The sequence below is a fragment of the Gordionus sp. m RMFG-2023 genome, chromosome 4 (assembly GCF_954871325.1).
Source record: "Gordionus sp. m RMFG-2023 chromosome 4, tfGorSpeb1-WG-v2, whole genome shotgun sequence".
Classification (NCBI taxonomy): domain Eukaryota; kingdom Metazoa; phylum Nematomorpha; class Gordioida; order Chordodea; family Parachordodidae; genus Gordionus; species Gordionus sp. m RMFG-2023.
The window spans coordinates 32,578,609-32,602,722 of NC_088778.1; the positions used below are offsets into that span (position 1 = coordinate 32,578,609).

Sequence of the window (24,114 nt, forward strand, 5' to 3'; positions counted from 1 at the left end):
GGAAAAGTTTTTAAGTTTAAATCTGCACAAACACTTTGTAAAAGTCTAACTGTATAGAAAAAAATGGGGTAAAATTTCATAGTCGATGCGCGCCTATATATAAAAATTTATCGAAGAAGCTAGTTTATAATATTAGCCTAAAATTATCGCTTCTTCACCCCCAGTTCTCGGATTTTGTTAATTTTTGTTTGTTTTTTTTTGTTGAAAAATATAGTTAAACTTTTTTTTTAAGCAAAGTATATAAATTTTAATCGAAACATCTGATTTTTATTTCGCCACGCGTATATGAATTGAGCCCTAGTTTTAGGCGGATTTTTGATCGTCGCCTCAACTACGCTATCGAATATCTTGATCCCGTTATATTCCCAGAAATTAAGTAAATAAAAACAAAAAAAAAAGTGGGAACCGATACGCCTCAGCCATTTTTTTAAATTTATTAATTTTGATATACTCTTTCTTTCTACTTTGTTTTCTAAAGTATAATGAAAGATGGTTTTGAATGCTTTAGCGAAAAAGAAAGAAGGAAGGAAAGAAAGAAAGAAACATAAGAAAGATTTTACTAATTTTCTTAATTTCATTTGCTATAATTACGAATAGTAAATTATTCGATCCGTTTGAAAGAATCGAATACGAATAATTTGCTATTCGTTTTGGTTTAATCCCGAATAATTCAAAAATATTTTAAAGGCCCTCAAATTTTAAAACAAATATAATAACCCTTTTCCCGGCCTTAGGCCACATTCAAAGTGGGATCCGATCCGACACGATTTAACAGCTGATTGATTTTTAAAAATCTGTTTATGAGATCAATTTTTAAATAATATTAATTTTATCTTTAATCCTATACATGATAATTAACCTAAGAAATATTGGTTTTAACAAAGAAAAATTGATTCTCATAAACCGATTTATAAATCCATCAGCTGTTAAATCGTGTCGGATCTGATCCCACTGTGAATGCAGCCTTAGAGGCAATAATATTAATAAATAATAAGATGTATAGTTTTAGCTAAAACTTCTTAAAATTCATTTTTGTAATTCGAATTAGTTTGCTTATATTTGTTGAGAGATAAGTAGTGTTTGTTGCCCGAACTCGGCCCAGCCAAAACGGGCTTAGGGTCGGGCCGGCAAAATTTTTTAAAAAACGGGTAAATCAAATATTTTTATCCACAAAAAAAATATTTACTTAAGCCCATTATTGTTTAAACGGCTGGCTCGTTCAATATTTTAGCCAGAAAAATATTGCCCTAATCCTCGAGATTGCGCTAATTGATGTCTGAGACCTTTGTGCCAGATATGAGCAAAATCTTCAGGCTTTGCATAAATTATTAATCTAGATAAAATATTGAGTCTAACCGTTTTCGAAAATCGACTAAAATCGAACCGTTTTCTAAAATCGACTCGAATCTAACCGATTAACGGCACTAACAGCGCTAAAAAAAGGGGGGAGGGGTTAAGTAAATAATTCTATATAATATATTCTTTAAACGGCTCGTTTTTTTAGCCCGAATTTTTATAACAACTCAGTATTTTACGCCGGAAAAAAATATTAAGCAAGCCACGAAGATTTTGTTCACGGAAGGCACGAAAGTCTTGGGAATATATCAGTGAAATTTTGAGGTTTGAGCGATATTTTTTGTTGGCTAAAGTATCGAGTCAGCCGTTTAACAACACTAGTGTCGTGAAAATGCTGATTTAAATATTGCCCTGAGATTTCGTTGATAGAATGTCTAGGAACCTTTTGTGCTAATTCTATGGAGCAAAGTCTACATTTGCTTTGCGTAAAATCTTCCTTGGATAAAATATAAGAAGAAGTTAACCGTTTTATATAAAACAAATCGGCTCAAATCGAACCTTTTAACAACACCTTAACCCTTACTATATACATCCAAAAAATATATATATATAACTACTTAACGTTGTCGTTAAATTGCCCTAACTTTGACCATCTTTATTGTGTCTTGGTCAAGTTTTTACACTAAAAAAATAGAATCAAGATTCTTATTTGAGCCTCGACTTAAAGATCGATTAGAATATTTCTGGATAAAAATATGGGTACGATGTGTTATAGTTGACTAAAAATAGGTAGTTTAACAACACAAGAGCATGTTTGTCATAAAAATAATGAGCAAAGCGCTTCCTAAACACTCATCCTTCCCCCCCCCTCACTTCCAAAAGTCCCTAGCAACTTATTTTATGGATGATATGAAAGAGATTACAGAGACCGTGCCATAGGTCGACTTATTACTTAATAGACCATTACTGTATACTACTGTATTTAGAACTTTTCGATGAAATCCTGCTATTCGATTAGAAATGCTAATCCGTATAAAGTATGTAATAAGTATTTTTAATTAAATTTAGTGTTCAAATTATAAATATTACGGGTTAGAAAACCTTATACTTTTTTAAATAAAAACAAAGTCGGGTTAGACCTGGTACCCTTTAGTGAAAAACTGAAGCCGGACTGGGCCGGGCAAAAAACTGAATTCCCATCGTTTCGGTGGCGGACACGGGAATTTCGCTATTTGCAAACCAACTATATATTTATTATATAAACATAGCCAAGATTTTTTTGTAAATTAAGGAGGAGGGAGGGGGGGATGGGGGAGAAGTGAGTGACGTTTTATATTTATTTTGACTTACTAAATTATTAGATAAACTATATTTATATTTTATATATTTATATATATAACAAAAAAAAATATATATATATTTTCTAAAATTTCTTATCTTATATTGATATTAGAGATGGGAGGAGGAGGGGGGGGGTGTTGTAGGGTTTATTAACTTTTTTATTTATTTTAGAAATTATATATATTTTTGAAGAAATTTAAATTTTATATAAATATGAGTTATTACCCCCCCCCCCCTTTACCCACTCACTCGCACACACAACACCTTGCATATTATGTTTGATTTTTAAAATGTTTTATGTAATATGTAATATAAAATAATCTCGATTTTAAAAAAGAAAAAGAATTTTAAAATGATTTTTTTTTTATAAGAAACAAAGTGTTTGACGGAAACGTGTGGCGGATAACCAGTGTTGTAAAGCACTTTTGAGAAGTTACCATTTCGCGAAAAGGTAGCGAAGCTACTTTTTACGCTACGCTATATCCCTAAAGCGTCTTTTTTTTCAAATTTACCCTTCACATTTTTCCACTAGGGAAAAAATGTTGAATTTATGTGTCATGGATTTAAACTATTCCAAAAATTAAAGTAGACTGTCCTATTCCAAAGTATCAATGACCAAGACACATAATATATTGATAAGCAAATCGGAAATGAACAATTTAAAAAAAGGCTCATTATGATGAATCACATGATTTTATTTTTATATTCTGATTAGATGGAGGAGACATGGAACATTTTTTTTTCTAAATATTAATTATAAATTTAACTTACATCGTTTCAAGTCTTATCAATTCATATTTTCAAACATTATTTTAGATCCGATACTTTATGTAGAATAAAAAATTTGGTAAATATCTCTTTTGTAACGGAATATTAATGACCCCGGGATCTGAAGTAACCACGTACGCTGAGAGGGTGGTGCACCGCCAAAGTTTAAGCATTATTATTTCCTGTCAAAATTGGCTTTTTTTAAAAAAGTTTTATTATAATTAGTGTCAGTTATAGCGGTTCGATTTGAGCCGATTTTATAAAAAAACCGTCTAAAACTCAATATTTTATACATAAAAATATTACGCGAACCTGAAGATTTTTTTTCACATAGAAATGGCACAAACGTTCGGACATTCTATTAGCAAAATTTCTGGTTCTCGCTAAAATATCGAATTGGTCCTTTTAAAAATAAGGCCAAGTGGAGTCGTTTAAACTGGCTGGGTTAAACGGCTCCACTTGAGCCCGACTTTTTTTTTAAACGGTTAAGTTCAATATTTTAGCCAGGAAAATATCTGGTCCAAGCCTTGAAATTTCTTATATAAATGTTCGAACCTTTTTTGGCCCCTTCTTCTACGAGCAAAATCCTAAGATTTGCAAATTATATTTTTTTTTCTGGATAAAATATTGAGTTTTAGACGTTTACAACACTGATTAAATGATGATATTTTCTTTAATAATTTTTTAATAAAATAGTATTTAAATTAGAAATCGGCAAAACTAGACCCGGCCCCAGCCGGAACGGGCTTCGGGCCGCCAAAATTTTTTTAAAAATATTTTCCGGGCCGGGCTTGAAAAATAAGGCTCGGTACAGATCACTAATTTAAATATTTTATTTCAAGTTTTATAACCTTTCCAAAATTATTATAAACAAATATACATTGCCTTTTTATTTATTTTTTTCCCTTTTTTCTTCCAAGTACTCAAATTTGATGGTGGAAAGAGTTTAACTATTTTTTTTTATTATACATTTATTTAGCCAATTTTCCTGAAGCTAAATTAGGAAGGACTTATATAAAGTTTATATCAATGTTACAGATTCAAAATTTCTATTGGTAATTTATTTAATCTTTTTTTTTTTGAGGAGTGGTTAGAAATAAAAATTCAATCATCTTATTATATCTTTCTTTCTTTGAAGAAAAGAGAAGAGAAGAGAAGAGAAGAGAAGAAGAAGAGAGAGAGAAGAAGAAGAAGAAGAGAAGAGAAGAGAAGAGAAGAGAAGAAGAAGAGAAGAGAAGAGAAATATATTATTTTAGGAGATATACTTTCTTTCTTTCTTCTCTTCTCTAAATTATTATGAAATTTCATTTCAAAAATTGAAATTAACATAAAAATTGAAATTTTAAAAAACCTTAATTTTTAATTTTCGAAATTATAAATTATTTATCGTTAATATTTATTAAATTTTACATGACTAAGTAGCAAACGCTACACTCTCAAAAATATAGTTCGCCATTGCCAGCTCTATATAAAAAAAAACAAAAGATAGGGTGCTACTTTAACTGACTTTTGGTTAACTCCAGTCTCTAGACTGCGGATTTTACCCCGCCAAAATTAGAACGTTTTAAGGGACGCCTCCATTCTAGTTGTTTTAAAACATCCCGAAAACGCGTTTCCCTCTTCAAAATCGCGATTGCAATAGAAATGGGCCATTTGAACTATCTATACCTCATGATGATTGTAATATAAAATTACTAATTAGCTTAATATAGTGAAATATTATTTAAAATTTGCCCTTGTCTTATTTAATTTTTTTATTTTTTATTCTAAATATAAATGGAAAACATTGAGGTTACAAGAACCATCACAAATCAAAAATAATACATAAATACCCCATATCCCAATTTTAAAAATTGTTACTATGGATAGGAAGGGGGAGGAGGGGGGAGTAGGGATTCATTTATTATCGAAATAATTTTCGATTAATGGCAAGAAAATGGCGTTTTAACAGGACAAGTGGAAATTAGATTTCCAAAATGAGTTTCCTTATTCCAACTAAAAAAAAATTTTAACAAAAGGAAAAAAAAAGGTTTTGATTTTTTTAAAAAAAAGATTTTCCTGATCCAGTTTTAGAATCAACCCGCTCCAGCTGATTCACCGGGCCGGCGCGGATGGTTTTCTATAATATTTTAAACCGTAAGCGGGTAGCGGGCGGGTTTAAATAAAATTATTTTTAAAACAATGCGCAGGTGAATTTCAAACATTTTTTTCTGGACACAATGAGGCAAAACGGAACTTCGATTAAAAATCATTTTTTTTCCCCATTATTTCATAATAAATGGCGCGTATTATGTAAGTTTAAATTAAAAATCAGAGTTCTTAAAGGATCTAGATACAAGTATCTAGATCCTGTATCTAGATATAAAAATGTGGTATCTGTATCTAGATAGATTTTTGATTAAAATATCTGTATCTAGATATTATTTTAGACAGTGTATCTGTATCTAGATCCATTTAAAACATTAAATTAAATAAAGAGCTAAAGCAGCCAATAAAATAATTTTTAAAACATTTGGGCTGGCTGGTTAAATGGGCGGGCGGGTATTTAAAAAGTATGATTGGATATACGCGAAACAAAAAGTTTTTTTTAAAACCGGAAAAACGCATTTTTGATTTTCCGAACCTCATTATATTTGGCGAGGAGGCACACACGAGATAATTAAGGGTTCAAATTAATAAAAGATTATTTCTCTTTTTTTTAAAAAAAATAATAAAAATGATGGATCGTCTAGGGGAGACCGGGGTAAAATGGTTTGCATTTTTTTTTCCCCCAGGAAATTTTGAAAATACATAACACGTAACAGAAGAAATTATAGTATAGCTCTCTAGTTATAATACTTATGATTAATTAGGTGAAGCGATCAGTTTTATTTATTTTACCCCCCCCCCCCGTATAACCAGGGGTAAAATGGCTCAGCATCAATTATAAAAGTTGGTACAAAATAAAAAAAATTAAACACATCAACTTTATTGTTTTATTCAGGGATGTGAACCCGAGCCCGGGTTCAGGGAATTTTAAAATTGTTTGGTTGGGCATTTTGAAACCGCAGAACAAACAGAGATCGATATTAGGACAACTCATTAAACCAGGGGTAAAATGGACCTTGGGCAGGTTCGGGCCCCTCGTAAGAAATCGGCTTCGATTAAGTTCCTGTTATCAAAATTTCCATGAAATGACATTTAAAATTGTTGAACTAGCACATTTTGAGTGTGTACCCATTTTTTAAAGCGCATCGTTTACGAAGTGTTGTTATAACGGCTCGATTTTTGAAAACAGCTGACCCAATATTTCCGGCAAAAATAAAAAAAAGATTTACGCGAACCCGAAGATTTTGCTCGTATATGATGGAAAGGTTTGGACATTCATTACGCGAAATGACATGTGTAATTTTAACTTGGCTAAATTGATCCGTTTAACAACTCTACATCGTGCATTTTGTTTAAAGAAATTTTATTCTAAATAACTCATAAACTATTTATTAATGTTTCTCTTTTTTTAATGCTTAAAAATATTATTTTATTTATATATGTATATAATATGTTTAGATAGACGTTCGGAGTTAAAAATATTATTTTTAAAACGTTTAACCCGGTTATAACCTTACCCCCGCCCCCAAGGTGATATATATTTTAAAACGGCTAACTCAATACTTCACTTAGAAAAATATTACGCAAGCGTGAAGATTTTGCTCATAGAAGGAACAAAGGTCTATACACATATCATCGAAATTTCCAGGCTTAGGCTATATTTTTCTGGCTAAAATATTGATTAAAAATCGGCTCAAAACGAGCCGTTTAACGATATGCATAGCATTATTGCTCGACTTCTAGTTATAGCTATAAACTTCCGCTAAATTTTATTTTTAACAGTTCTTTTATGACTCTAATGAACATGTATTGCGAATTTTTTAATATTCGCTAAAAAAGCAAAAAATAAACTAGAGGGTGATTTATGTATTTATTTGGGTAAAAAAAAAAACTATGTAAAACCCCGAGGAAAATTGCTTATACGATAAACATGTGTCAGAAATTAGATATGAAAAATTAAAATACATCTTAACACCTAATTTCTTCTCTTCTTTATCTTCTTTCTCGTCTCTTCTCTTCTCTTCTTCTTCTTCTCTTCTCTTCTCTTCTCTTTCTTCTCTTCTCTTCTCTTCTCTTCTCTTCTAAGGTCTTTATGATAAGGGGTTAGAACGTTTTTTCGCGTTAACATTATTGCCTCCGTCAACCGCTTTGCCCCAGTTTCCTCTACCCCCCCCCTTGCGCTTAGTTTAATATATCAATGTACTTATTTGTATAATTTTTAGATATTCGCCGGGGACGAAGATCTGGTAAACAACTTGATATTGTTCCATCGTTTGGCCCGCCCGAGAAACGTCGATGATTCTTCTCGCAAGATAAAACGCTCTTTCCTCTCGTCGAACTCGCGTTTCGAAAAGCGTGGGAGGAAAGAGGACGGACACGTCGTGAGTCATGAAACCATCGAATACGCGAATTTTTATCGAGAACTTTTTATCAGCCAATCGCAGTCGATATCGATTGAGAATAAAGATGATCTATTTGCTCCTACGTTTGAACTGTTCGATGCGCAGCTGATAAGCAAATCGCGACACTTAGATAGTGTTATAGATCAAAGCGCGTTTTTCGCTAAATTTTTGGACGCGGCTTCTATCCGTCTTGAGCTTACTTTCTCTTTGTTTTGTCGCGAGGAGAACTCTCAGGGTACGGTACACACTTTTGACGATATATGATCACGAGTCACAATAATGAAATTCTATTGGACAATTTGACAGGATTTTTTAATATATTTTTTTGATAAAGTCGAAATCATGCATGACCATAAAATAAGCTAGCGAAAAAAAACGGTAATAATACTGTATCTTTTTTGTCCGTCAAACTGTTCCCGTGACCCATTTCCCGCCACGGTTGGATCAGTCATGCCTATAAACTCATTTGGCACAAATTCCCGCCATTCCTCATAAAATTAAGATTTTTTTTCTAATCACATAATTATTTTGAAGTCTACGAAAATTGTTTCCGTCCCCGATAATTCTCCAGGATATGATTAGATTAATTCTTAGACTCTTGGAAAATATTGCATCCTATTTTTTTAATGCTTGATTTTTATGGTGTTTTTTTTAAATAGTGATCTAAGAGAATCTTTAGTAAAAAAAAAAATTTTTTTTAATTGCACGCCAAATACCAAACACATTTTAACCTCAAGAGGAAATAACGTGATACAGATATTTTTAAAACTAGGTCTAAATGTTAGCGATAAAATTTTGCTCCAAAATTTTGTGGCCCACTTGAAAACATCTTACTACCCTTACGCTACCACGGCAGCCTTTGATAACGATGACAGCGATGTGGCGTATCGCGGATCCGACGCTGTTAAAGGAAAATCTGGCGGAAATATTTTGAACCGAGAATATTTCGTAAAATATTTGAAGAAAGATGGGGCGCTATTGATCTTACACATTCTGAGCGAGCGATGCTTCGGTCAAAAGGTTTTCAAGGTACTCTGCGCGTGGCACGATGGAAAGACCTTCGCGGAAAACAGGACCAAGACTGGAGGCGTGGAGAACGCGGCCCGCTCATATTACGCTTGCGATTTTACTAATAAGGTAATGATGGTAATTTCTGAAAATCAGTTGCCAAAGAATTCTCTATTACTTTTTTTTTTATAATTTAAATGAAAATAGAATTTTCAGGAGATCATCAACTACGACCCATTCATACATTTGTCCTCGTTGAGCCAATCCCACTCAGAAATTCCGATCCTATCGATTCTCTTCAACTTGACACTCATCCACCGGTGTTATTTGAAGGCCTTCACTGTTTCGATACAATACTGCCTTACCTACGATATACAGGTGTAACGTCGATCAATAAATTTGTATATGATCTCTTTCCGAAAGGGAAAAAAAAATAAATTAAGCCAATTAATTACATAGATTGATTGGATTTGTGAATCTTGTAAATTCGGATAAAACAGGGAGAGGGCCATAAATTTTAAGCCTAAAATCGGGGGAAATACAGAAATGGCGGTCGAGAGGGATGGGAAAGTGGAGTGAACGATATTTTAATAGATGTTACCCTCATTAAATTAACCCTGAATAATGCTCAAAAAATTCATATGAATGACGTGATTGGACGTTTATTTATTTTCACTTTTTTAAAGTCTTACGCTCCTTATAACGCGCACGCGCTCCGATAAATTATTTTTTTAAGACATTTTTTTAATCATATTTTGTTGTATTTCTTAGGTCGATAAAGTGGACATCGATTTTTGTATGGAATTTATATGCGAAGAAAGATTGATGGAATTGGATGTCAGCGATTATTACAGAAATTCCGCTTGCTTGACCAGGTTATAAGCTATTTTTAGTTTAAAAAAAAATCTTTCTGACCACCTTAGACCACTCTCTGAGCCTCCGCCCATACCTTCCCCCCGATGACTAAAATAATTTAATTATAAAATAGATATCAACTCATATTTTTACTAAAAAGGGTACCCCTGACAAGTATTTATATACACCCTCCCCCCTCCATGAATTTTTTTATGCCTTAAAAATACCTTTATTTTATTTGAATGAGGATCTTGAATCATAAACCCACCCCCCACCTCCCACATATTAGAAGGTCTCTTGTATTTTTGGTGCTAGAAAGAATTCTAGGACACTTTTTCCGGAATATTTTATTTGGTCAACCATTTTAAACTAGGGAATCACTGGAGAACAGGGTGAACAACGTATGGGTAATATCTTTGATAGTATTATATTGTGAAAGTAAAGGAAATGGATTCCCTTTTTTTTATAGGGAAGTAATAAAAAAAAGTAACTTTTACGGCACTTATTTGTTTAATTTTTTTAAAAATCATAAAATGTGAGTTTTGAGTTTCCTGGGGAAATAAAAACCATCCGAATTCAAAAGTTTGTTATAACATTTTAAAAATCATAAAATGTGAGTTTGAGTTTCCTGGGGAAATAAAAACCATCGAATTCAAAAAGTTTGTTATAACATTTTTTGAAAAATAAATTCGAAGTTGTCGAAGATCTCCATCTTTACAATGAATGTCTAATTAGTATTAGTCATTCTCGTTTTACATAAATAAAACCTAATATAGTAATCAGTAGTGCTGTAAACGTTACTACAAAAACAGAAACGCGTTAACGTTACTCGTTACATCTGAAAAAAGGAACGCGTTACAATCACTCGTTACCTTTACAAACAAGTAACGAGCTACTCATGACTTATAAATATTAAATATATACAAAAATAATATTTATTTTTTTCCGAATATATATATAATAAAATAAAACTATACAAAAATAATATTTATTTTTTTTCCGAATATATATAAAATAAAATAAAACTTTACAAAAAGAATATGATCGTTTTAAAAAAAATTCTCATATATACCATTATAATATGAATAAAATTATACAAAAATAATATATTATAAGATAACATCTTTATGTAACAATTTTTTATTTATTTTTAACAACAATTGTTTTTCAAAATTTTGATCAGATAAACATGAGCACTTAGTACTCAACACAGCTTTCGTCGTGCTAAACACACGTTCAATTGGCGCAGAGGATGGGAGAGTGGTTTAATAAACAAAAATTTCAATTCGGGGAATTTATTAAAAATATCTAAGGAAATATCATTATTTTGAAAAAAGCTTGAAAGGTCATCTTCACAGAGATCTTCATTCATTTCCTGGTCAAAAAAATTTTTATCATTGTATGAAAATATTCTAGTGTGTGTGTTGGATAAAGGAATCAATATTTATCCATTCTTTACCTTCAAATGTTTTTTTAAGTTTGAGCTACTTGACATTGACGTTGAAATATTTGCGTTGGGACATAATTTACATTTACAAAGTGTAGACTTGGTACCATTAATTTTCTTAATTGGTTTAAAATATATTTCAAATTGGGGCCAGGGAAGGGTTAAATCTTCTTCATCTGAAGAAGTAACTACTATGGACATAATATTCTTTTAAAATAAATTATTTAATAATATCATTATATTTACTTTGAATTTTGACTGAATATTAATTTCGACTGATAATTTAACAGAGAGAATTTTAAAAAAAATGTTGGAAGTGGTTGATATGAATCAAAACTCGACTTAAATGATTAATATTAAGAATTAAAAGAAAAATAAAAGTAATTTTATAATGTTTTTCTTTTTATTGATATTTTTTAAGGAAAAATATAAAGTAACGTTTTGCGTTACCGTTACTCAAAAAAAGAAACGCGTTACAGATACTCGTTACCTTTAGATGAAGGTAGCGAATGACGTTCTTTTTCTTCAAAACTTTTTCGACGTTACTTCACAGCACTAGTAATAAGACATTAATGATATGCATCGGGCCTAGTATTCTCTTCTCCCTTCCTTCCTTCCTTGAAGAGAAGAGAAGAGAGAGAGAAGAGAAGAGAAGAGAAGAGAAGAGAAGAAGAAGAGAAGAGAAGAGAAGAGAAAAGAAGAGAAGAGAAGAGAAGAGAAAGAGAAGAGAAAGAAAACCCAGGCCCGGCCCGAAATTTTTTTAAAAAAGTTTTGCCCGGCCCGAACCAGGAATTTTTTTTAAAAAAGTAATCAAAATTACCCATAATATTTGCATTAGATTATACGTTTCTATCTCGATCTTAATTTAATTATCATTCATTCATTATTTCGTAACTCTCTTTAAAAAAAAAAGATGTAATTTATTTATTTTTTTCCTTCCATTGATAATACGTTTTGTTTTATAATCACTCCCGGTTTTAGAACCTGTCCTCATTCTTTTTTCAAACTGGAATTCGCCGGAATGATAGATTCGATATTCAAAACCATAGCGTCTTCACCTCATTACAGATTCCTAAAAGCGGGAAATCGATCTTTAGCCAAATGCGAAAGTAATTATAGTGCTTCGAACGTAGTCGACGATAATCATCATCCATTGGAAGAATCGTGGTCTTACGACGATCACAGATCTAACAGAGCCATTAGAGAGATGATTGCCCACAAGCCCTTTTTCGTTCATTTAGCGCTATCGGTCCGCCGCCGTTGTAATGCAGGTCGTAACGTTGGCGGAGACGTCGAGACATTCCCTTTCATCGAAATCCCGGCTTGTTTAAGTTTCCCATTTTTCATTTTTTTTTTGATAAATTCATTCATGATCGTAGCTTATTTCGTATCTCATATTTTCTTTGTTCGGAGACATTGATTGATGTTCGTCAATCGATTTGATTGATGGCCTTTTTTTTACACTCTACGCCAAATCTTCATTCCCCATTTTTTTTTATTCAAAATAAAAAGGAGATCTTTCGGCACTGGTAAACCCCGAAAATTCTCACGAAATCCTATTCTCCCAAAGGAACTCCAAGGTGACTTTGGACATCACGTATCTGTATCCCACTTACGAATCAGAAAAAAGAGATAAGTGCCTTCCTTCTCGTTCATCCCTCCCCAGTTCTACCCGCATCTCTTTCAGCGATTATTCCACGGACGATTCTTTCAGCCGATCCGTCTTGACCAGAAATATCATCAAAGTCGTGGAGACTTTTCAGATTTCTCCTATCGTTACCCTGGAATCGCGGGACGCGGCGAGTAATACGAAGAAGGAAAAATATGCCGATAGAAGAAAAAGGGTTAGGAAAAAAGAGGAGCGTCGTAGGGTGAGACGGAACGCCAGGAAAATAGAAGCCGAAACCAAAACCGAAATCAATACCGTTCGAACTTATATAGCCCGCGAGGGTAGACATTTTTGGAATTGTTTTATGAAACGGGTCCATTGGTACGTTCAAGACGCCGCCATGATCAATGGCTACCTCGATCCGATCCCCGATTTATTGCGCGATAGATCTAACAATAACAATATGCCTTCGATTGAGCGAGTAGATATTAGGATCGATCATTTGGAGAAAGGCCTAGAAATGATCGAAAAGTTTTTCAAGCACAAGATTCCCAACTCTGAGACCTCATCTTATAGCTCTTCTAGTAGTTCGTATTCTTCGTTCCCCCTCACCGATGATAACGATGGGTCATCCCTTCCAAAGAAATCTAAATCATCCAAAAATGTTTCATCCTCGGCATCGTTGGCTTCTTCGTCAACCTCATTCTCCACTTTTTCCGAGCAAAAAAGTTTCTCCTCGTTCACGAATGATGATAGCAGCGGTGATTCCCTCCACTCGATCTCTCACGCTTTGGATAGGATTTACAAAAGGGAGTCGAGAGCGTTTAAATTATGGTTCGTCCATAATCTGCTATATCGTTCATCTGATCACGTCCAGCGCCGCGATAGGATGGAAAACAGAGAGAATAACGGAAACGAATCTAGGGCCGATCACATGTTTAAACGACAATTCCCCTTGCTCTTCGTTCGCGATTACGAGCGAAGCCTGGAGCTATTCGTGGACTCCCTTTCCCACGATACCAGTCTTCCTTTTTTAGACTTTCCCGGGAAGCCCTGTAGTTTCGCTAAATTGGTCCCTGTCTTTATTGAAGACCCCCCAGAACAACGCCCATTTCATGAGAGACAGAGACATGATCCAACACGTAATGAGGATATCGGGGAAAAGACGAATAGTTTGCCACTAACATTTTTAGTCGGGATCTTGAGCAGTAACACGGAATGGCAAACACTCGCGATATCTCGTAAATTTAGGTATTAAATAATTTGTCGTTTTCTCAGTTTGGCCTCATTTATGGTAACTTGCGGAACGAAATCGCGTTTCGCTGCTTAACTTACACAATAAGATAACGCGGTCATGTTATTGTTCATCAGCGCGGTTACTATAAATGAGGCCTTATCCTTTCTAGTATTAATTTATAATTTTACAAAGCAAATATTGACTTGCAATGGACCCTGAAAGTTTTAGTATATAACCGGAAAATGATTTTTAAAAAAATTCATGTTTTTCCAACAGTTTCAGTTTTTGGAAACTCTTCTGCTATACTTTCTTCTGGGTTCTGACCAGTAGACCGACCCTGAATAGAGTTTTTTTTTATTTTCGAAAAAAAATCGAAATTAGTGAATTTGTATTAGAGGTTATAATTCGGGCACTTTTATTTATATTATTTTGGATAGCAAATCTTCGAGCGATTTGATTGGCATCAACTTACCCGTCAATAGTAAAGAATCCGGCTTGGGCCTAAAAGGTTTCATTTTAATTTATGTGATCAGTTTTTAAAAAAAAAATATTATCAATGTTTTTTTTAACCGATATTCGATTCAATACAGCCCTCTCATTATCTATCGTAAGTGATGGCGTCAATCAAAACGGTATAATACATATTCCAAATTTTTCTATAATCGTACGTATAACGGTTGAAAGGTGCGTCGTTTACATGCACATGAGGTATATATATTATATTATTTTTTAAAAATATCATAATTAATTGTGCATTCATGTCATTCATTGAAGAAAGAAAGAAAGAAAGAAAGAAAGAAAGAAAGAAAGAAAGAAAGAAAGAAAGAAAGGATAGAAAGATAGAAAGAAAGAAAGAAGGAAGAAAGGAAAGAAAGAAATTATTCTTTGTAATCTTAATAATATTTTTTTTTTTTTAAAAAAAGTCCGTTAGAGAATAGCAATGAAAGGGCTTACAACAATAATCTGTCGCTCTACCGTCGTCTCGTAGCTAAAATAAAGCTGAATTTCGAAAAAGTTAACTGCCGATTACTTCTGGAAAATCTATTCCAAACAAGTTTACAAAATAAAAAAAAAAATTTTTCTTTCAATTAAAACGTTTAATATTTTTCTAATCTTTTATTTTTTTTTTATTGTTTTTATTTCTTTTTTTTAAAAATATAAATATTTTTTCAATTTTTTTTTACAGGAATCGCCAACATTCTTTTGATTCCCGATAGGAGGCATGATTTGATTTTTGATCAGGAACGTCGCCATTACAATAATCCCTATGCGAGTATAAATAAATAAAACATTAAATCGTTCCCGGATTATAAATCTTTTTTTCTTGATAGTTCCACGACTCCCCACTTCACCCTTTCCCAACCATTTTTTTTTAAAAAAAAAGAAAAGTTTTTTAGTGTTCTATCAGGATATACTATAATTATCACTCACTCACTCACTCCTATTAAACGAATAAATCGAAAGTTGTTCCTTCCTTCGCCCAGGGTCGCTTCTCTTGTCGCTTGGTGTGGCGTTACGCCCTGTCACTTCAACCCAGGCTTTCTCCTTACACCTCTCCGCCTCACCACGCTTTCGGCCCGGCCTTGAGGCTTTTAGGATCAGCCGTTCTGGACAAGTTTTTCGGGGTGCTCAATAGACCCGGATATTACGTCTTTAGGGAATCGGATGATTACTCAGCCGGCAACGAAAGTAAATGTATTTTCTTTTTTTTTTATTTGAACCTAAAAATTTCGTATATATTTACCTTGTAAAAGCATCGTTATTCTAACTATTTGAGTGTACCATTTTTCAAATACAATAATTTTTAGTAACAAAATATATGTGGTAGAGATGTACCGATGCTACTTCTCGGAGGTCGATTTGATATTAAATCGATATCAGCCGATTACCGATCTGATATCATATCCGATTTTGTATTCTTTAAACATTCTAATCGTTTTTATTTTTAATGTATATATATCTGGCTATCTCGTTAATCCAGAAAAATATTATATAAGCCTGATGGATGGCATTAAGGTTTGGGCATTTATTAGCAGACATAGACAATATTTTTTTTGGCTAAAATATGTTCAAATGGAAGGATTTTGCATATCCGGGCCTAGATTTTAAAACCAAATATTTGAAATCGCCATTATGAGCTATAAAAATCAAAAATAAATAAAATATATTTTTTAAAAAAAAACCCAGTGGCCGAAAATAATTTTTGACAAAAAAAATCCAGGCCGTACAAATGGTACTTCTGCACGTCTCTGCCATACCTACATACATCCACTAAATCTCGTTTTTGATTGTACAAAACATCAATAATTTAACTATAACCATAACATAAGTTATTTAAAACATATTATAACTGATCACTTATAGTTTATATTCTGGAATTTAAAATTTTATTGATATATCACTTATTTGTACACGATAACATTAATCTAATTTACATAATAATTTGTGATAAATTTTTTTTTTTTAAATTACGACGTCATTTTGTCTGATCGGTTTAATGACATTATAATATTACCTAAACTGACGTTGCATTCATAATAAAGCATTCGAAAGCGTCGATGAATGCCAATCAGCTGGAGCGGCCATTTTGGTAACTCGTGTAGTTAATTATTCTCATTCAGACATTGGAATAAATTGGCATCTGTTTAATTTTTTAATAATGATATGGGCAATCAAAATGGCCTCCCCAGCTGTTTTTTCATTGATGTACACTTTTAATGAAGGCATCGTCAGTCTAGGTATTATTTTATGTTATTTGATCGGTTCGGAAAAATTAATATCGGCCTATAACCGACATTTTAAAAAGGATGATATATGGTCTCGATCCGATCCGATAAATTATATCGGTACATCTCTAGTATGTACGTATTTGGTGAGTCTAGATTTCTTAGCAAATCGTTAAAAAAAAATTTTAATAAATTTTTGGCGCCCATTTTATACAAATTTTTGAAAGTCGTGGAAGTCCTGTTCTCGACATGTATAAAGTAACCTTACCCTTGAGAGTATTCCGAGTATTTCTTTCGTGAAATTTTAAAAAATGACTCAAAAAAATTTATGGCCAAATTATCTAAAATTCACAGCAGTACGGTCGGCACTCTCCGTTCACGTTTAGAGATAGCGATTCTCGGAAAAAATTGAGTCGTCCAAAATTGTAACAAAAAAAACGGACAATATAGATTTACAAAGCCTGGCACATTTAATTTTCTATACCCTTATGCGACATGTTTAACAGGAAATAGTCGGAGACACTTCGACAGTGGTAACAGCGTCAATAGCGTAATTAGTGGGTTCGATTCTTCCCAAATGCTCGGGGAAGACTATGTTATGGACACTGGCGGAGAGATAGATGACGATGATGATGATGAAGCAAATAATTTGGATGCAGAGGGTATGGCTACGGTCGAATCTAAGGGTGACGATGCTATGGCTATAAGGACTAACGAAGGAGGGCGAATGGTCGAAGTTGGCGCCGAAAATGCTGACGCAGCTGTGGGAGACGGAGGGAAAAGCCCGCAAAATTTTGAGAACGTCAAGGGTGGATCCAACAATATTTTCTATTTCAACCTGACGCCCGCGACCACGAAAGACATTTTAGGGGATTACGGATCGGACGGGTCTGTTCAAATGCCAACCGATTTCCGTTTCGATAATAGGTTTCTTCGCGCCTACTTTCTTATTAATTTATTTTAAGTTTAACATATTTTCGTTTGTGGCGTACAATTGCAAATCAGGGTGATTAAATGATTTTATTATATAATCCGGTATTAGGTAATTTGGTCGATTGACCAATGATTCGAACGACCATTTTTAAAATGGATGAAGCTTAGAATAAAGGTTAAATTGCTTGTACACTTTATGCAAATCCAAAATCTTAATTGCTCTAGCTCAAATGTATCCAGAGTTATGGTTCTTCGGAGTTCGATGAGAACCTTTTCCTCCTTTAACCAATCTTAAGATTCTCAGAATATTTTTTTGGTCGACAAGTAACAAATTTTATATATCTTCTATTTAGCCCTTAAAAATTCTCATTAAAGAAATTGCAAAAATTATTTTCAATATGGTTGTATTTTCCGGTAAAAGCAAAAAAAAATAAATCATCTTGATAAATATGCTTCCCATTTGAAATGATTGAAACTCGTGAAAATGTATTTATTACTAGTGCTGTTAAATTACCTAACTTTGAACATCCCTATTGCTGGATTAATCAAGCCATTTAGCCTAAAAAATTGAATTAAGCATCTGAGTCGAGTCTCATCCTGAAGATTGATTCCAATATTTTTTTTTTGATAAAAAAAACCATGACTATATGCTCTTTAATAGTTGACTAAAGTTTTAAGTAGTTTTGGTAACACTATTTAATACCAATATATTTATAAAAAATTATTAATGGAAAAAAATAAGAATCCCTATTCTTACGCCAAAGAGTTGAGACCCCATCTAAGCTTCATCTCTTCCATTGAATAACCTTCCATATTCCAAACTTCCTTTTTTTAATCCCATATCCTTTCCCACAAATTCTATTTCTACATTTTTCACCTTTATTTATTTTACCTTTTTTTAAAAAATTAATTATTCGCTACTACATTTTTGACAACATATCATATCAAGTAAAATATTCAAATAGAGTAACCCGTAGAACCGGGGAAAAAAAATTTATTTAGTTTTTTTTTTTTAAATTATAATTATAAGGAATAGGAATGAGGTAAAATCAATTATAAGTAGTGTTGTAACGGCTCGTTTTCAGCAGGATTTTGAAAACGGCTAACTCAGTATTTTAGCCAGAAAAATATTGCCCTATGCCTCCTCGAGATTTGGCTAATAGATGTTCCAACAACCTTAGTTCCTTCAACTAACTAAATCTTCAGGGTTCGCGTAAGATTAGTCTAGATGAAATATTGAGTTAGCCGTTTTCAAAAATCGACTCAAACCAAGCCGTTTAACTACACCGGTTATAAAGAACGTTTAGAAACGATGAACCTCGTTAAATATGTTTATTGAGAAAAAAATACATTAAATGTAAGAAAATAAAGAATTAATAATTTAATCGTTTTAAAAATATAATTTACAAAAAAAAAGAAAGAAAAAGTGATTTGATTTTTTTTTTTTAAATATTTATTTTTCTAAAAAATAAATTAATCAACGATTTAAATCGTGATTTTTTTAAAAAAAAATGCTATTTTGTTTAAATCATGATTTTTTTTTTGTAAATATAGATATCACGACGAGTTTCTGATCCTCAACTTCTACGGCCTGTCTCAGCCCGGGGATCAAATCAAGAAAGATTTTATCAAAGTAAAATGAGTTATAAGAATGAATGAAAGAAAGAAAGAAAGAAAGAAAAGATGATTGAACCTAATAGAATATATTTTTTCGTTATCATTTTGGTAATATCTATTAGTGTTGCTAAACGCCTGGCCCAATATTTTGGCAAGAAAAATAATACCTGAGCCTCGAAATTTCGCTTATACATGTCTAGAGACCTTTGTGCCATCTACGAGTAAAATCTTAAGACTTGCGTAATATTATACTGGATCATTAAATATTGAGTTAAGCGTTTTTAAAAATCGGCGCTAATCGAACCGTTTAACAACACTAGATCCTATTATATAGTTATATATATATATTATAAAAATTTCTTCTCGATAAGGTTTTGGAAAACCGGCTCGATGAAGCGGTTACGGATATACTTTGGGTCACTATTAATAGGAACCCCAAGCACAAACTGTTTCCGTACGACGCTAGTTTCCTCAAACATCCTCACGACAAGCCCAGATTATATTTCAAGTTACATTTTATATATAGATATATTATTGTTATAACTTCTTTTTCCTCGTGGTCATTTTTTGGTCCTATCATCTCCACATTATTTTTATCATTATATTTCGACTATTGGATTTTTTTTGGTAGTTTTAATTTTTGGTTGAAACAACGTGTTCCACTTTATAAAAGGGATTTTTTGTAATCAATAAATCAAAAACAGCTGAAAGAAAGAAAATTTAAGTTTTTCCTATTTTTTTTTGTCACTTCTTTTCGTTAGAATAGAATAAAACAAAGAAATACAGTTTTTTTTAAAAAAACAGATTGTGTTTTTTTTGAATAATTCTAAATCAAAAATTTATTACATTTTCAAAAAGAGAGAAACGATTAGTGTTATTAACTAGACGACTTCTTCCGATTGAGGAAATCTACTGAAAACTTTTTTAGCGGCTAAATTTGTCGATTAATTGACTAATTTGGTCGACTAACTTCGTGGATTTGCTAATAATTTATTTTTGAATTTGTTTGTTTTTACCTCCATTCTTTGGCACCAAATCTAATATTTTGTAGATTTTTACAAAATATTTTTATTTTATTAAATAAGAAAAATTAGGTTGAATTTTTATAAAAATAAATGTATAATAAAAATTAATAATTTTAGACGTAGTCAATGACATATAATAGTACCTACCCTTTGACTGACGATGCATTCATTAAAGAACAGCTGGGGACGCCATTTTGATTACCCAAATCATTATTAAAAATTTTGAACGAGATGACCAATTTATTCCTTATGTCTGACGCAAACTTTATTAAAGAATTGCCCGATCATCGAGATGATAAGGAAGCAAAGTTATCGATTTAATAGTAGTTTTTAACATGAGAATAATTACTATATGGGTTATCAAAATGGCGGGTCCAGCTGATTTGCATGTTAACGACGCTTCGAAATGCTTTATTATGAAAGAATCGTCACTCTAGGTATTATTATATGTCATTGGTTCTATCTTAGTCGACTAATCGACTATTTTATTGGCTAAAGTTTTTAGTCGAATTTTTCGAACTATTTAGTTAGTCTACTAAATCTAGTTTTATTAACAACACTAAGAAACGACCTCTTAAAAATTGATAAATAAAAAACAAAACTTGGTGTTTTTTTTTTAAATTTGTTTGTTGTTGTTTATTTCTCCCCTTATTACCTGATTTATATTCGTTTTAAATCAAGATTGCCAATCCCGGCATACGTACACCAGCCACGTGACAATATTCCCAAGTTTTTGTATTACCTGTCACAACATCTACTCACCTTCTGCATTTCCCCCAACTTGCCAGACCACTTTTTTAATGTACGATTACCTTAATAAATATAAATTTATTAAAACTATACATAAAAAAATTATATTCTGCTAAGTCACAAACATAATGTCCGTTTTTTTCAATACTAATTCGAATCAATGTTTCTTTCTTCCTTCCTATTCATCACATGTTTTCAAAATGACAAAATTTATAAACCTATACGGGTGTGACTCAAAAAAAAACGTCGCGTTTTTTTTAAAATCTTTATGACCTTTAAAATGGCGTTGAAATTTCGTATTTTTTTTATTTTAAAATTAAATATATGGAAGTTGGTATCCCTCAAAAAAAAAATTTTTAGGATTTTTATCGAGTCAGTTTTTTTTTAAAAAAAGTTAAGATTCAAAGGATGATAATATTTGACAAAAAAGGGAGGAAGATGACCACCCATTATTTTGGACTATAACCGGATATGCTTCTTTTTTGGAATATCGAAAATCTGATTCGAAGTCTATATTCAAATATTTGTGAAAAACGGATTCTATTTACGGTTCGTAATTTGAAAAGCGTTTTCAGATCTTAAGAATTTGTCGCGATTTCCGAGGTGAAGAGAAGAGACTATTTTGCGGGAAAAAAAAATTATTTTTATACGCCATGAAATACAACCCTTATTTTCTAAATTGGGTTTTCGGTCAAGAAATTTTTCGTCGAGTTGGCCAAATGTCGGAATCGTCATTCGGTGTTTATAATGAGATCGGGAGATTTAAATTTCAACCTATGCCTTCTGGCTAATTCCAATTAATCATTTATTTTCTTCCTTAATACCTTATTTGTAATTAGAAATCAGCTAAACACGATTCAGTTAGTGAGTTTTTATTTTTAATAGTATTATCCGGGCTCAAAAAAATCAGGGATCCAAACCGAACCGCTAAACCGTTATTTTTTATCACTAAACCTAAACCTCTAAAAAAAATTCTAGCCTAACATGAACCGAACCGCTAAAATGCCTCTGAACCGGTTAGAGTCTCATAATTTTATGCTTATAAAATAATGTGTAAGTTATTACTAGTAGTACATTGCAAAAATTATAATTATATTCAAATTGTAAAAATTATTATCAATCTAATTTTTATAAACTTTAGTATATTGCCATTTTACAACATTTTTTAATATTTTAAGCTTATAAATTATAATGCCTAGAAAAAAATTAAATCTAATATATAAATTATTTACATATAGCATTATAAATGACACATCAAATCTAATATCATACTGGCAATGCCAGCTACCCCAAGTTAGTGTGGAAAGATGTTTTCAACAATTAAATTTATATTATCTCCTTATAGATGTAATTCGAGTGAGACGAATTTTGAAAATATATTAATTGTGCGGCTTAATAAAAAAAATTTAAGTAATTGTTCATATTAAAATAAATCATTGATATAATTATTTGTTATATTTATAAATTAAATATTATTTTATAATGTACAATTAATAAAAATGAAAAAAAAAATTTTACTTATCGTTTCAGTTTGGATCTCTGAAAAAAATATTTTAAGGGGCCAATTGGGTCGGAAATATAAAATTATTTTTTATAATCGGATCCAGAAAACTTTATTCCTAAGGGTCAGGTTTGATCGGAAAAAAGTTTGTGCACCCTTGCACTGGTCTCTATATTTGAAAGAATGTTGTTGATATATAGCGCCATCTATAGTAAAATGTTATAATAATAGTTGTTAATATTTAGCGCCATACATAATAACAATTTATATAATTAGTAAAAACCCTAAAAAAATTCATTTTTGTTTAAAAAAAATTGATATATTTTATTTTTAATATTTCAGAAGGTGGAGGGGGGGCGGAAGTGGAGATATATATTAATTATTTACTTATTTTTCTTTAAAACTAGCTCTTCGCCGATGACCGTCTTCTCCGCAAAAGACCTATTCTGACCCACGGTTCGTCTTGGAAAAATATTTTCCTATTCACCAAACCCTACAACACCGGCAAAAAAGGTTTTATTATAGTAATAAAAACCATAGATTTATTCCTTCGTGGATACAAAAAATTTATGAATTAAAAAAAAATGATATTAGTATTAGGATATATCTCCCACAACCGTTAGGTTTAGGGGGAGAAGGGTTACTCGTAGTTCTTATAAGGGTGGAAATAGCTGTTTTAGTAAAAAAAATTGATGCCCTTACCTCCTTGTTGACCTTGGTCAGTGTAATAACTTTTATACAAGAGGTATATTAATTTTATTTTCATATTCACGTGTTTTGCCTCCAATCCCGATAACCAAGGTAAACAAGGAGGTGAGTGCATCAAAGGGATATAGGAGTGTATTCACTCCTCACTGTAATAATTTGAGGTGTATATTATGTCACCTTATTAAGTTTAAGCTCCGGCTAAAACGGGTTAATTTTAATAAAGTTTTGTTTTCTCTTAGCCATATCATTCGTTCAAATATTTTTGCCGCCAAACCTCTTTGATCATGAGCATAGAGATGGAAGCCCCGCGATCCAAGAAGATGATAGTTAGATTTATATATTTTAATCCTTATTTAAAAGGTTTTATCCAAGCCCCTTTTATAGAAATTAGAAAAGTTTCAAAACTTTCGCTATTGTTAAATTTTTGAAATTACATTTATAGAATGTTTTGGGCATGATTTTATTTTTATATTTAAAAATAGCTTATTAATATATTTTTTATTAAAGTTTCGAAAATTTGTTTTAATATTTTGATATTTTAGTAAAGCCTAATAAATAAATATAAAAATTTATGAACATTTTTGTGCTTATTTTTGCTTGGGTTATAAATTTGTAATCATTTGTTAACTTACAAAAAAAATATATATTACGCAAGCATGTAAGATCTAACTCGTAGATGGCTGACAGGTTTGCACGTCTATCTATTTACGAGATTTCGAGACTTTTCGTTTATATTATTTTTTTGACTAAAAATCCTGATTTATAAATTGTCTAAATCGAGCCATTTAACAACCCACTACATT

General features: G+C 31.9%; 1 protein-coding gene across 1 annotated transcript in view; it reads left to right on the plus strand.

Annotated features, from left to right (window-relative positions):
- LOC135928846 (uncharacterized) overlaps window positions 1-24,114 on the plus strand; it is a 70,658-nt gene that overhangs the window by 23,589 nt on the left and 22,955 nt on the right. The window contains exons 8-24 of the mRNA XM_065465310.1: window positions 7,716-8,130; window positions 8,668-9,032; window positions 9,111-9,281; window positions 9,675-9,778; window positions 12,187-12,536; window positions 12,718-14,065; window positions 14,489-14,559; window positions 14,642-14,759; window positions 14,975-15,105; window positions 15,238-15,324; window positions 15,516-15,740; window positions 17,284-17,704; window positions 19,265-19,343; window positions 19,699-19,835; window positions 21,034-21,154; window positions 23,011-23,116; window positions 23,551-23,637. Of these exons, the coding sequence (XP_065321382.1) occupies window positions 7,716-8,130; window positions 8,668-9,032; window positions 9,111-9,281; window positions 9,675-9,778; window positions 12,187-12,536; window positions 12,718-14,065; window positions 14,489-14,559; window positions 14,642-14,759; window positions 14,975-15,105; window positions 15,238-15,324; window positions 15,516-15,740; window positions 17,284-17,704; window positions 19,265-19,343; window positions 19,699-19,835; window positions 21,034-21,154; window positions 23,011-23,116; window positions 23,551-23,637 (4,336 nt within the window). The remainder of the gene's footprint in view (window positions 1-7,715; window positions 8,131-8,667; window positions 9,033-9,110; window positions 9,282-9,674; window positions 9,779-12,186; window positions 12,537-12,717; window positions 14,066-14,488; window positions 14,560-14,641; window positions 14,760-14,974; window positions 15,106-15,237; window positions 15,325-15,515; window positions 15,741-17,283; window positions 17,705-19,264; window positions 19,344-19,698; window positions 19,836-21,033; window positions 21,155-23,010; window positions 23,117-23,550; window positions 23,638-24,114) is intronic.